Raw genomic sequence first — 15,286 nt, 5'->3', positions numbered from 1 at the left:
TGACACATCCCCAAAGGCAAGAGAAACAAAAGAAAATGAATTTATGGGACTTCATCAAGATTAAAAGTTTCTGCACAGCCAAGGAAACAGTCAGAAAAACTAAGAAGCAGCCCTCAGAATGGGAGAATATATTTGCAAATGACACTACAGATAAAGGACTGGTATCCAAGATCTACAAAGAACTTCTCAAACTCAATACACAAATAAATCAAAAAATGGGCAGAAGATATGAACAGACACTTTTCCAATGAAGACATACAAATGGCTAACAGACACATGAAAAAATGTTCAAAATCATTAGCCATCAAGGAAATTCAAATCAAAACCACACTGAGATACCACCTTACGCCAGTTAGAATGGCAAACATAGACAAGGCAAGAAACAACAATTGTTGGAGAGGATGTGGAGAAAGGGGATCCCTCCTACATTGTTGGTGGGAATGCAAGTTGGTACAGCCACTCTGGAAAACAGCGTGGAGGTCCCTTAAAAAGTTAAAAATTGAGCTACCCTGTGATCCAGCCATTGCACTACTGACGTAGTGAAGAGAAGGGCCATATGCACCCCAATGTTCATAGCAGCAATGTCCACAATAGCTAAATCGTGGAAGGAGCCGAGATGCCCTTCAACAGATGACTGGATTAAGAAGTTGTGGTCCATATATGCAATGGAATATTACTCAGCTATCAGCAAGAACGAGTTCTCAACATTTGCTACAACATGGATGGTACTGGAGGAGATAATGCTAAGTGAAATAAGTCAAGCAGAGAAAGACAACTATCATATGGTTTCTCTCATCTATGGAACAAAAGAACTAGGAAGATCGGTAGGGGAAGAAAGGATAAAGAAAGGGGGGGTAATCAGAAGGGGGAATGAAACATGAGAGACTATGGACTATGAGAAACAAACTGAGGGCCTCAGAGGGGAGGGGTTTGGGGGAATGGGATAGGCTGGTGATGGGTAGTAAGGAGGGCACATATTGCATGGTGCACTGGGTGTTATACACAACTAATGAATCATCAAGCCTTACATCGGAAACCGGGGATGTACTGTATGGTGAGTAACATAATATAATTAAAAATCATTAAAAAAATGTCTATATTACTCAAAGCAATCTATATATTTAATGCAATCTTTATCAAAATACCACCAGCATTTTTCACAAAGTTCGAACAAATAGTCCTAAAACGTGTGGAACTACAAAAGACCCTGAATAGCCAAAGCAATCTTGAAAAAGGAAAGCAAAGCTGGAGGCATCACAATTCTGGACTTTGTCAAGTTACATTACAAAGCTGTAGCAATCAAGACTGTATGGTACTGTGGGGCGCCTGGGTGGCTCAGTCCTTAAGCATCTGCCTACAGCTCAGGGCGTGATCCCAGCATTCTCGGATCGAGCCCCACATCAGGCTCCTCGCTGGGAGCCTGCTTCTTCCTCTCCCACTCCCCCTGCTTGTGTTCCCTCTCTCTCTGGCTGTCTCTCTCTCTGTCAAATAAATAAATAAAATCTTTAACAAAGAAAAAAAGACTGTATGGTACTGGGACAAAAACAGACACACAGATCAATGGAACAGAATAGAAAATCCAAAAATGAACCAACAAGTCCATGATCAAGTAATCTTCCACAAATCAGGAAGGAATATCAAATGGAAAAAAGTCTCTTCAACAAATTGTATTGGTAAAATTGAACAGTAGCATGCTAAAGAATGAAACGTACCACTTTCTTATACCATACACAAAAAAAATTCAAAATAGATTAAAGACCTAAATATGAGACAGGAAACCATCAAAATCCTAGAGGCGAACACAGGCAGTAACCTCTTTGACATCAGCCATTGCAACTTCTTACTAGATATGTCTCATGAGGCAAGAGAAACAAAAGCAAAAATAAACTGTTGAGAATTCATCAAAATAAAAACCTTCTGCATAGTGAAGGAAACAATCAACAATACTAAAAGGTCGCCTATAACATGGAGAAGATATTTGCAAGCGATAGTCTCAAAGTATATAACCAACTTATAAAAAATCAACACCCAAAAAAGAAATAATCCAGTTAAGAAATGGGCAGAAGACATGGATAAACATCTTTCCAAAGAACACATCCAGATGGCCAACAGACACAGAAAAGATGCTCAGTATCACTCATCATCAGGGAAACACAAATCAATACTACAATGAGACATCCCCTCACACCAGTCAGATTGGCTAAAATTAACAACACAAGAAAACAACAGGTGTTGGCAAGGATTTGGAGAAAGGGGAACCCTCGTACACTGTTGGTGGAAACGCAAACTGATGCAGCCACTCTGAAAAAGAGTATGGAGGTTCATCAAAAAGTTAAAAATAGAACCACCAGTTAAAAGTTAAAAATAGAATGATCCAGCAATTGCACTACTAGGTATTTACTAAAGGATACAAAAACACTGATTTGAAGTGATACATGTACCCCAATATTTATAGCAGCACTATCAACAATAGCCAAATTATGGAAAGAGCCCAAATGTCCATCAACTGATGAATGGATAAAGAAGAGGTGGTATATATACACAATGGATTATTACTCAGCCATAAAACCAAATGAAATCTGGCCATTTGCAACAACCTGGATGGAGCTAGAGAGTATTAAAGCAAAATATGACAGTCAGAAAAAGAAAAATACCATATGATTTCACCATAAGTGGAATTTAAGAAACAAAACAAATGGACGTAGAGGGAAAAAAAAGAGAGAGAAACCAAGAAACAGACTCTTAAATAACAGAGACCAAAGTGCCGATTACCAGAGGGGAGGTGGGCAGGGGAATGGGTTAAATAGGTGATGGGGATTAAGGAGGGCATTTGTTGTGCTGAGCACTGAGTGTTTGAATCAATAATTCTATACCTGAAACTGGTATCACACTGTATGTTAACTAACAGGAATTTAAATGAAAACTTAAGGTAAAAAGACCCAAAAGGAACAAAAACAGAATGACCAATTGAATTTCCACTTAAAGAGTATTTAGAACACCAAATCCCCTCTTTACCTCAGCTCCGTGGATGGCTGCCTTGTTTATTTTCACCCCAGAGAATTCAGGTTATTCTCTGGAGAGGTCTCTGAACTGCAGGATGCCAAACACAAACCCTAACCCTAACCTTAATCTTGTCTCTATACCTAACTCTATCCCTTACCAAAACTACTAAACTCAACCTCTAATCTAATTCTAAACCTAAACCTAACCTCTGGAGAGGTCTCTGAACTGTAGGACAAGAGGGACACAGCCTCATTCTAACCCTAATCCTAGCTCTAAATGTAAACCTAACCCAAACCCTAACCCTAACCCCTAATTGCTAACCACTAACACCCAACCCTAACTCTAATCCTAAACAGATCACTCTGGAGAGGTCTCTGAACTGCAGGATAATAGGCACATTCCCTCACCCTAGCCCTAACTCTAACCCTAGCCCTTACATTAGTCTTAAACTGAACCCTAATCCTTGATCTGAGAAAAAAGAAGATTTGATACATAGATACAGTGGAATATTACTCAGCCATAACAAATGAAATCTTGCCTTTTGCAAAGACATGGTTCAAGGTAGAGAGTATTATTCTAAGTGAAGACCTAATCCTAATCCAAACACTAACCCTAACCTGTAACCCTAACTGTAGCCTAACCTTAACCCTAAACTTATCTCTCTGCAGAGGTCTCTGAACTGCAGAATAATAGGTGCATAATTTCACCCTGGCCCTAACCCTAACCCTTACCAGAGGGGAGGTGGGTGGAGAGATGGGTGAAATAGGTGATGGGGATTAAGGAGTGCATTTGTAATGAGCACCAGGTGTTGTAAGGGAGTGTTAAATTACTATATTGTACACCAGAATCTAATATTACACTATATTTTAACTAACTGGAATCAAAATAAAAACTTTAAAAAAAAGAAAAAAACAGATTAATTGAATTGCTACAACACACACACACACACACACACACACACACACACACACACTCTTCAGCTATACAAATTGCATTAACCCTAAGCACCAGACTCAAAAGTTTCAGATACCCAGTTTCCTTTTTCCTAATCAATATCATGTGACCAATATAATGACTACAAAGGAGTGAAGTCATTTCATGAATGATGACTCCACCACATGTAGGAGAACTATTTTTATCAGACTCTTGAAGGAAAGCAGTTCTCAATCCTTTTGGTCTCAGAAAACCTTTATAATCTTAAAAATTAGTGAAGACTCCACAGAGTTTTTGGAGTTTTTTGTGGGTAACATCTATTGATATTTACCATATTAGAAACTAAAACAGAGAAAAACATCTATGTATTGATTCATTAAAAAACAATAAACTCGTTACATGTGAGCATAAATACTTTTCTAAAGATAACTGTATTTTCCAAAGCAAAAAAAATAATAATAATGTGAAGAGTGACATTAATAAACATTTTTGCAAATCTCTAATACCTGGCTTAACAGAAAAGAGTGAGATTCTTGTATCTGCTTCTATATTCAATCTGTTGCAATTAAGTTGTTTTGCTCGAAGTAGAGAAAGAAAACCAGGCCTCACACCAATATGTATATAGAAGAGGGATAGCTTTTTCACATAATTGTGCTTATTCTTCTTTGATATGACAGAAGAAATTAAAAAGTGGCAGTTTCTTAACAGTTAGTTACAATAGAGAATCTGAAACCATATCAATTAACTGTCCATATTTTGTTACATAATAATCCATTGGTCTACCTTATACTTTGAATGGATTTTGTACTATCTAGTTTGATAATATCATGTGCTGGTCATCTCAAAAATATCACTTCACTGAGTTATGCAAATCTTCCAAATGCTAAACAGCAGTGTTGTCATCAGAAGTTTTGTGAGTATTAAGACATCAAGCTCACAGTGTAAAATAAAAATTTTCCAAAGCTAATTTTTTGCTTCAAAGCTCAAATTTTATCATTGACAAAAATAATGACAGTTGTTTCCTTGAAATAACAGGACCACTTACATTCCTTTTTGAGGAAACATCTACCAAATACCCAAGTTTAAGTAACCATAGTTTATCAGTCATTCTTTCTTTTTTTAAGATTTTATTTACTTATTTGAGAGAAAGAGAAGAAGAGCACAAAGGGAGAATGAGAGGGAGAAGCAGACTCCCCACTGAGCAGAGAGCCCAATGTGGGACTTGATCCCAGGACCCTGAGATCATGACCTGAGCCCAAGGCAGATGTTTAACTGACTGAGCCACCCAGGCACCATGTCAGTCATTCTTTCAAGTAAAAATGGTGTTCTATGGGAAAAAATGGCTAGTTCAGCTTACAACTCAAAAAATCACACAAGTGCTTTGTTTTGCTGGTGTGCAGCTTCCGGTATACAGCTGATGTGCTTTATGTATACTTCTCATTTCATCACACAATATTAAAAAGAAGTGTACTCAAGTGTTGGTATTTGAGAAATTTAATAATTGTTAACACCTCATCAAGGACATTTTGAAGTAAACCTTGCATTTTTTTTTTTAACTGCCGAGTACACAGTAGTAAATACAATGACTACTGACATAATTTGTAGTCACTGATTTGGTTGTGTCAAGGTGCCAGAGGTTTTACAAATAGTATCTTAGTATTATTATAAAGTAGTTTTGACCTTGAGGACCCCCTGAAAGTGTCTTATGGATGCCCAGGAGTACAGACCACACACATTGAGAACTACTGTTCTAAAACATAGCGTTTGGTAGGGATGAAAAGAATGGAATATAGAGGGCAAAAAGAAGCAAGGAAGAAAGAAATAAAAATGGTCCAGACTTTCAGGAAGACACTTGCACAAAGCAGTCACTTTTTCCCTAGCTCTTCTAACACTCACTAGTATCCTAATATGGCATCTAATTGAAGCCACCATTCATAGTCTAGAGAAATACTTGTTTATTTGTTCATGACCTGATTTGTTCTTTTCAGGTCTTAGATGGACTGAAGTAGCATAAGAAAATATCCTCTCAGTCTGCTCTCTTCCCCTGATCAACTACAGAAGAAGTTGCATGGCTTCAAACTACTATATCTAAAAACATATCTATCCTGATCAAAGAGGCTTCTTTACAGTCACACTAATTCAACTCTTGGAAACAGTTCAGAAAAAAAATGAGTCAGTGAGTTACTCCAACATACCTCTTTGGTCATATGGACTTTTATATTTTCCATTAAGAAGTACTCAGTAAGTCTTTGTTCATGTAAAATTAAAGATCACACCGCGTTAACATTGATTGAAGAGAAAAAACAAACTGCAAGAAATTTTACGATGTAAACATATTTTTTAAATTATCTCTTAAAAATTACTCAAGAGGGCAAGGGTTTAACACTTCCAAAAATTTGTTTTTAGGGGCAGCTGGGTGGCTCAGGCAGTTGAGCAATCTGACTTGATTTCAGCTCAGGTCATGATCTCATGGGTGGTGGGATCAAGCCCTGGGTCTGGCTCTGCACTCAGCATAGAGTCTGCTTTAAATTCTCTCACTCTGCCCCTCCCCACCTCGTATGCCTGCACGTGCACACTCTCTCTCTCAAATAAATCTTTTAAAAAATTCATTTTTAAGTCCTATACTGTATTATCACATAAGTAAAATCAATTATAATCCATGAATGTTAAAAGGTATGCTTTGTATAAATATTACTTGGCATGTGGAATACAAGGAAAGCTAGTCTGACAATTTCAGACATGTTTTCATGTGTTTTATTTGATTGTGTTTTAAAATAATTAATGTAAACTGTTTTGGTATACTACATTTCAATCCATACATTAATGATCATTAATAGCATTATACCAAGTATAATTTTACTTATTGCTTATTTCGTGATGATAATGTAAGCTTCTTTAAAATACAATTTTAAAATGATTTTAGTACTGTTTTTCCCCTATTAAATATGCTACAAAGATATCTAATTGCAAGGCTTTATATAGGTCAAAATTCCATTTATTGCATTTTAACAACAGAACTTTTGCAGACAACTAAATAAGGCCACAGCCCAAAGTTTCTTGGAATTTCTCCTACACTTCTCTGATTTGCAGTCTTGGCCAAATTCCTGCATAGGTTCTGAATATAAACAAGTCACATCCATCCATTGCCCATGTAAATGATGTAATACTGACAAGCGAAAAGGTTCACATCTGAGGGAAAAAAAAATAAGCCACCTCCTTAATATTTCATTGGTTGATGAACTACATGAAGATCATTACTTTGTATTTTAGTATTACAAATTTTTAAAAAGGCTTCTATGATATCCTCGTTAAGCTGAAGTTCCTGCACAAAGCTGAATATTTCCTGAGTTTAAGGACTACACTGACAACTTGTCCACATGTTGCTATATTTAATATGAAGATGTTATTGAAGATATTACATTATGTTATACTGTATTCTCTTTATGAAGCCCCATGAGAAAAAAAATTTTCTGGTCTGTTAGATCTGTTTACAGCTTTAAAGATACAGTCAATAATTATGCAATTGAAAGTATCAACTTCTTTTTAATGGCTGCCAGAAATTTTAAGTCTTCATTTTGGTCCCACTTCTAGAAGACTTATAGGCTTTTATGACATGCATTTGTAAACGACAAGATTATATCACTGGCTTCATCTAATCTTTCCTGCTGTAATCATCTTCTCCACTTATTTTAAATTTTATTTTATTTGATATTTATCTATGAAAACCTTAAATCATTTCTGGAGCAAAGCTGGATATAGATAAATATACATATGAATAAATATACATATCAAATGAGAAAACAATGACTTTTAATGGCTTGAAATATTTGCCTGGTGAAATTTTAAAGTTGATATTTAAGCATTTATACATTTGGGATATGAAAGAACTTCATCTCTGTTCCTCTAAAATTAACATCATAAAAATACAATGTAAAATAATTAAGAGAATACTGTACTTTTAGAAATTAAAAAAAAACATAGGTATGCAAAATGCACATGCCTACTCTACAGGTAAGTTCTATAAACACACCCCACACACACAATCTATTAAAAGCTCCTTCTAGTTTTATTCTCCCCAGTACTTCAGTACTCGTCTTCATACACCTCCTGTACCAGTTTACTGTCAAACCATAATCTACCCCAATTTGTCTTTTTTGTGTCCTGAAAACATTTCTCTGTATTTCATATGTTACATTCTATACCACGCAGATATCAGGTTACTTTAAGACAGTCAATGTTAATTTTATATTCACTAATACTGCTTTTACAAATGTGCACATACTGGATGTTCAATAAACATCTTTCTTTAAAATGATTCAGATCATAATAATCATGCTCAGTTGCCCTACTTTTCCCCTTTGAAACTAAATCTCCAGCTACCCTCAAATTAGTAGTTTCTCCTTATCTTTTCCCCCTTAAATTGTTGTTGTTGTTGTTATTTTCTTAAGGGCTGTTAATTACTGTGTGTGTACAGTAACTTTCATGTCCTAGATGTTAGCTGTACAAAAGTCAAGAACTAGACCTATACCTTTCTGAGAATCATATACCAGTAAGCACCTAATAAACAGTTTTAATAATGATTTCAGAGTTAATCTTTCTCAATTTTGCTCTCTCCCTTGAAATTTAAGCTCCTTGAAGGCAGGAGTTTCACATCATCCATATGTCACCCAGTACCTGCCCCTGCTGTAATTTACATACATACTGCTTTAACAGATGATAGGTGAATTCATGCACTCATATATGAATTGGTACATACATTCTGACTTTTGTGATAGAGCTAAGGAATATAGATAAAATCACTAGGAAAAAGCAAGCTGTGATCATGCCAGCATATGAACAGAGAAACAAGGAAGACTTTAAAAAAAATCAAACTACTTTGATTTAGGCAGCTAATAAATAGCATGAAATGAGTGGGCCCATGGTACTGGAAAACACTGATTGTTATAGACAAGTATAAAGAAATGGGACTAAGAGTACAACAGAAATAAAAGGAGTAAAATTACAGAGTTACCTTTGTGTGTATCCTTTGACAAATTTAGAAATGGCATATTTTCCAAATTTCTATGTGTACATTTTTTTGGTTGAATGTTTAGAAGAGAAAAAAACTGTGGAATAAAGCATTTATTACCTTCCCAAAGGATCCCTGACCAAGAACCTTGAGCAACTCAAACTGTGCAGGATCTGCCTTCTCATATCCTTCCTTAACATGATGAGTAATAGGGATTTCTTTAACAACTCCTTCATCCTGTAAAAAGAAATCCAAACAACACTCAAATCCAGTTGCAACATCTAATGATCAGCTCCATTTAGCACCAGAAATCACACCAGAAATTAACTGACTATCTGACCCTTTCACCTTAACACAGAATTTTATGGGCTACCGGTATATTCACGTCCCTATTTTCTAACACATACAGATACACCACCACCCCTATTATATAATTGCATGTAAATATAAACATATAAAATATATGCTTCAGGTTTCCCTTCCAACTAGGCAGTGAAAGAAGAAAAACATCAACAACTAACAGTTTTAAGACCCTCACTGGAGGGGTGCCTGACTGGCTCAGTTGTTTGAGCATGCAATTCTTAATGTTCATAGAGCATGTGATTCAATCTTAGGGTCATGAGTTCAAGGAAGGCCCACGTTGGGTGTGGAGCCTACTTAAAAAACAAAAGACCCTCCCTGGAGTATAAATTATAAGGTGGCTGCTGAGAGTCAAGAGACAGATAAAGCTTTGTAAGTTATAGGTCATGGCAAAATATGTAAGCTTCAAAAGTTCTTTGAAATGGAATTTCAGTAGCCTTTAAAGTAGTTAGTGATATATAAATGTATAAATGTTTAAATGTCCAACCAGCTACAACATGGAAAAGAAAAACTGGCTATAGGCAAACAAAATCTGCAAAGCCCAAACAAATGTTTCCAGGCCATGACCCTATTTCTACTGAAACTTAATTATATGCCAGATTTCCTACCACCTAGGTCAGGCAGAAAAGAAGCCACCCAGGGAATGTTTCTGCTTTTTGATGTAGGACTCTATTCAGCTGTGAAGATTAAGATTACACTCAAGTGAGGTGTAATTCTAGTCCCTAGAGAAACACAGTAGCTAGTATGAAAAAAACCTCAAATGTATTACATATCACAAAATAATAAGAGCTGGGATATAGTATCTAACAGTCTAACTGTATAGAGGAAATAACTGAGGCCCACAGAGTTTAAGTTCACATGACCAGTTAATCACAATGTCTAGAAGTCTTGGTAGCTTTCCAGAACACATATTAATGCTGGTCTGGATGTCAAGAATATTCTCAATCAATTCATGCATTGATTGACTGATTAATAAATACTGACTATGGCCAAAGTGGCCATGAGCAGAATCCCAAGTAAACTAGACTTCATGGCAGTTAAAATAACTTCCATGTTACACAAGTAGTCAAACATTCACTCTCTCATGAGGGTAGGCAAAGGAATTTTAGCGTTAGGTATCCGTAGCCACTAATCAGCCAGAAATGAAGAATCAGCTCTAAAAGTATGTCCATGGATATGCATTATACATTAAAATAGTATTTCAGCAGACTCCTAAGTAGCTATGAGAGGGAGTTTCCCCAAAAAAGTCAAAAACTTTTTTTAATGAAAATACATATGCTTTGCAGCTACCATTCTGGGATTAAAGTACAGCATATCTGTATGCACCTTTCCAACAGAATACATGTATACCAAAAGCAACATCAGACTGTATACTCTTAATATTATGTTTAAAGGCGTTTTCACCAAATACTATGAATGTATTACTGGTCTTTGGAGCATATAATAAAAACATGTACTGGGATTTTTCTCCACCTGAAAGAACACTAGTAGAAGAGTCAGGAGACTAAGTTTTGCTCCTAGCTCTGCCATGCATAAGGTAAGCAGCCCCAGCCAAGTCACAAACTATTCTACTTCACTATACTCACATGACCCACAGGTTATATTAGATGGGTCTTTAAGGTTCCCACAAATCTGTGATTCTATGTTGAACATAGTACAGCATTTTTATGTATAAGTACTTTAGTTTCTGCCATTTAAGATCATCATTATAAACATGGGTCATGATGACATTAGGTTTTTTAAAAATGTTCAGAGCTAGGAAACAACTGTAGTCTATTCTAGTTACTGTCACCAAGGAAACAACTATACTCTAGTTAGTTTCACCAAACCTAAGAATGTCTTCCAAATGAAAGTGTCTGCCCAATGTCTCTTCTTCTCTTAATTAAAATCCACAGATGCCCATCCTTTAAAAATATGTCTTTCAATTTTTGGCAGCATTACCATAAGAAGTTTCCAACATGAAAATGCTACTAGATTAGAAAAGAACAATTTTCCTGGAAGATGGGCAAAATGGAGAAAGTGGATTGGGAGATACAGGCTTCCAGTTACGGAATGAATAAGTCATGAGAATAAGAGCTACAACATTAGGGAATATAGGCAATGGTATCGTAATAGTGTTGTATGGTGACAGTAGCTACACTTGTGGTGAGCATAGGATATCATATAGGATGATTGAATCACTACCTTGTACACCTGAAAGTAATGTAACATTGTGTGTCAACTATACTCAAAAAACAATAAATACTATATACATATGTGTGTGTGTATATATATATATATATATATATATATACACACACATATATGTATATAGTATTTATTGTTTTTTGAGTATAGTTGACACACAATGTTACATTACTTTCAGGTGTACAAGGTAGTGATTCAATCATCCTATATGATATCCTATGCTCACCACAAGTGTAGCTACTGTCACCATACAACACTATTACGATACCATTGCCTATATTCCCTAATGTTGTAGCTCTTATTCTCATGACTTATTCATTCCGTAACTGGAAGCCTGTATCTCCCAATCCACTTCATCCATTTTGCCCATCTTCCAGCTACCCTTCCCTCCAGCAGCCATCAGCTTATTCTCAATTGTAAAAAGAAATATTTTAAAGATTAACTAGTAAAAAAAAAAAACCCTCAAAATTATTTTTAAATGCCTTGAAAAAAAAACAGAAAAGTATGTATCCAGAATTAATTTTTTAATACATAAAGGAAATAGGGAAACAGGAAGTCCATTCTGGATAATGGAATTTTGTCAGTTTTGAACAGAACTGACTTTATTTCCAAATTTAATGAAATAAGCATTTTTTCCTTAAAGTGTGAGGAATATAAACATTTTTCCAGATTATTCATGGTCAGTATTTTTATTATACTGTGTTGTACTCAATATAAATGAATGGCATAATGACTCCAGAATCTGTACTTTTTTAAAAATGCTGATATTAACTTACTCTTTGGCCATCTGTCTTCTCTAATAAAAACATATGTTCCTGAGCAAGCAACTACTATGCATTATATTACTAAATTATGGCCAGTTTGCCTTTAAGCAAACAGTAGCTTACAATGCTCTAGCTACAAATAAAAATCACTAGTAAAATAAATATTTATTTAATACTTATGTTTGAGTCCCACCCTCAAAGGTTATGGTTCAGTAGAACTAGGGTGAGATATAACATTTGTGAAAACCTCCCCAGATGATTCTGATACATGTTCAGGATTGAAAAGTACTATTTAGGTGCTTCTAAGATACAGTTATATAGGTATATAAATATAGATATCCACACAAATACACACACATACACACATGGCTACTTATTACAGAAGTGTTTTATAATTTGCGTGTACTCTTTTTTTTAATGTCAAATTATCTGATACTCTCTGTGTCACCATTTCCAATATTGGTCTTTCTTATTCATCTCCTCCCCAGCCCATTCTTGTCTACTGCCTAACATTTCTCAGCCTCTCCAAGGCTATACTTACTGATATTTACTATTAAAACATTATTTTTGTGTCATCTGCAGCCCTCCTTCCTTCCTCTATTTCACTTTCTTCTGGTTCTGCACCATTCCAAAAGCTTTAGACTGGTAGCATTCTAGCCTGAAATAAGATAGTAATGTACCTATCAGCAATCCATTTGTTTTCTCCTAAGAGTGAATCATCTTCAAAAAATTTTCTCTATCCAGGTATAATAAAGTTGTGATTTATTACATAATCTTCCCATACAAACCATCTTTTAATTATTCACTCATTCAGAAAAATCAACAACATTCATAGAGCACGTGTATTAGGCACTGTGCTACCCACTGGGGACACAGAGATAAAATGTGGACTTGTGGATAACAAATTTTGTCAGATATATCACATCCTTTAATGAAACAAAAGGTACACAATATGTTATGGGCTGAATTGTTTCCCCTCAAAACTCATGTGCTGAAGTTTCAACCCCCAGTACCTTAGAATGTAATTATTCAGAGACAGGGCCTTAAAAAAGGTAGTTAAGGTAAAATAAGGACATTAGGATGGACCCTTATCAAATATGACTGCTGTTCTTATCAGAAGAGGAGATTAAGACATAGACACACACAGAAGAAAAAACATGTGAAAGCACAGGGAGAAGACAGCCATCTACAGCCAAGGAAAGAGGCCTCAGAAGAAACCAACTTGGCCAACATCTTAATCTTGAACTGCTAGCCTCCATAATTGTGAGAAAATAAATTTGCTGTTTAACAAGTTAGTCTGTGGTAGCGAGTTATGGCAGCCCTAGCAAACTTATACATAGTACCTAATTATAGTTGATCTCTATAAAGAAAGTTGCTACTGTGAAATTAAGATCTAATAACTGTGAATAGGAACCACAGTTATTTCCAACACCATATGACAAATTGAGACAAGAATGATTGTGAGTTAGTGTTGTTGTTGTTGTTTTTGAATATCATAGTAATTGTTGATAAATATAAAAATTATGAAGGCTCACTCACAACCAAAATAGTATGCTCTGACCTCTACAATTTGTGAATCATCTTTTTAATTCAGGGGCCCAACAATGCTGTAACACTGGAAAAATATACTGATAGAGTACAAAACAAACTGCCAAATACACTACTGCTCCAATCTTTTGACAACTGATTTGAAATCACCTGTTAATGTGAAAGAGAAGCTGAAGAAAATTTATTAGGAAATCATACTATATAATGCTATTATGACTACTTCCTAGGACTATGGTACTAAACATAGATACCACCAGAAAACAGGTCAAAACAAAATAAAAGGATGGACCTAGAAAGTATAATGCTAAGTAAAGTAAGCCAGTCAGATAGAGAAAGACAAATATCATATGATTTCACTGATATGTGGAATCTAAGAAACAAAACAAATAAGCAAAGGGAAAAAAAAGAGAGAGGGAGAGAAGCCAAGAAACAGACTCTTAATTATGTGAATAAACTGATGGTTATCAGAGGAAAGGTGGTGGGGGATAGGTGAAATAGATGACAGGGAAAAAAGAGGGCACTTGTCATGATGAGCACTGGGTGATATATGGAATTGTTGAATCACTGTACTGTACATCTGAAACATATAACACTGTATGTTAACTATACTGGAATTAAAATAAAAAAGTGAAAATAAAGAAGAGAAATTTTTAAAGCATAATTGTTTGGGTTTTATGTAACAATGCAATATCCATCTGTTCAAACATTTGCTATATTTCTGGGTAGATAGAAATTCCAGAATTCTTGATCACCCAGAAATTCCAGAGCATGTAGTTGTGGATTTTTTAAAATGTACATGCAAAGATCTGGGAAAGCAGTTTGATGTACTCTTCTCATGCAGTGAATAATCCAGGATCATTGAAAACAAAGCTAAGTATCAGCATACTTTGAAAGAGGCCTAACAGTAATAAAACGTAAATGTCAAAACATGACCACGGTGAACAAAACACCTCAAATAATGTACATATTGGAAAGTAATTACAGAATATTTAGGTTAGGAAAATAGTATCAATTTGTACTAACTGAAAACCAAACAAGGGTGGCAAGCTAGTTCCCACTTGGCTTAGATTATTCTATTTACTAGGATCAGCTCTTCAATTCCCTCATCTATAATATGGCAATAAAACCTACCCTATCTATTTCAGATTTGTTGAAATCCACAAAATGTCTACAGAAATTGAAGTTATTGAGTTATTTATACTATTTATCTTTGCATCTCTTGTGGTATAGCATAACTACACCTTCTATTGGCTAGGCATCAATATTTAGATGAACAATAATTGTTTATCAAAGAGTTTTGCATATCTGTAGTACCAGGGTTTGAATTTTTTTTTTTTTGCAGAAATTTTCCCCTTATCACATTATCAGTATTTTTTATACTGCATTATGTTTTTTTCAAGTTTTTCTTTAAATTCTAGTAGTTCACATATATTGTAATATTGTTTTCAGGAGTAGAATTTAATTATTCTTCACTTACATATAA

At 35.2% G+C, this 15,286-nt stretch overlaps 1 protein-coding gene across 1 annotated transcript in view; it reads right to left on the bottom strand.

The window, feature by feature from the left end:
• Positions 1 to 15,286, bottom strand: part of RPS6KA6 (ribosomal protein S6 kinase A6) — a 210,545-nt gene that overhangs the window by 112,168 nt on the left and 83,091 nt on the right. The window contains exon 3 of the mRNA XM_040630311.1: positions 9,065 to 9,181. Within this exon, the coding sequence (XP_040486245.1) occupies positions 9,065 to 9,181 (117 nt within the window). The remainder of the gene's footprint in view (positions 1 to 9,064; positions 9,182 to 15,286) is intronic.

This window comes from Ursus maritimus (assembly GCF_017311325.1).
Source record: "Ursus maritimus isolate PB19 chromosome X unlocalized genomic scaffold, ASM1731132v1 scaffold_X1, whole genome shotgun sequence".
NCBI lineage: Eukaryota > Metazoa > Chordata > Mammalia > Carnivora > Ursidae > Ursus > Ursus maritimus.
This window is presented reverse-complemented; position numbering and strand designations above follow the sequence as displayed.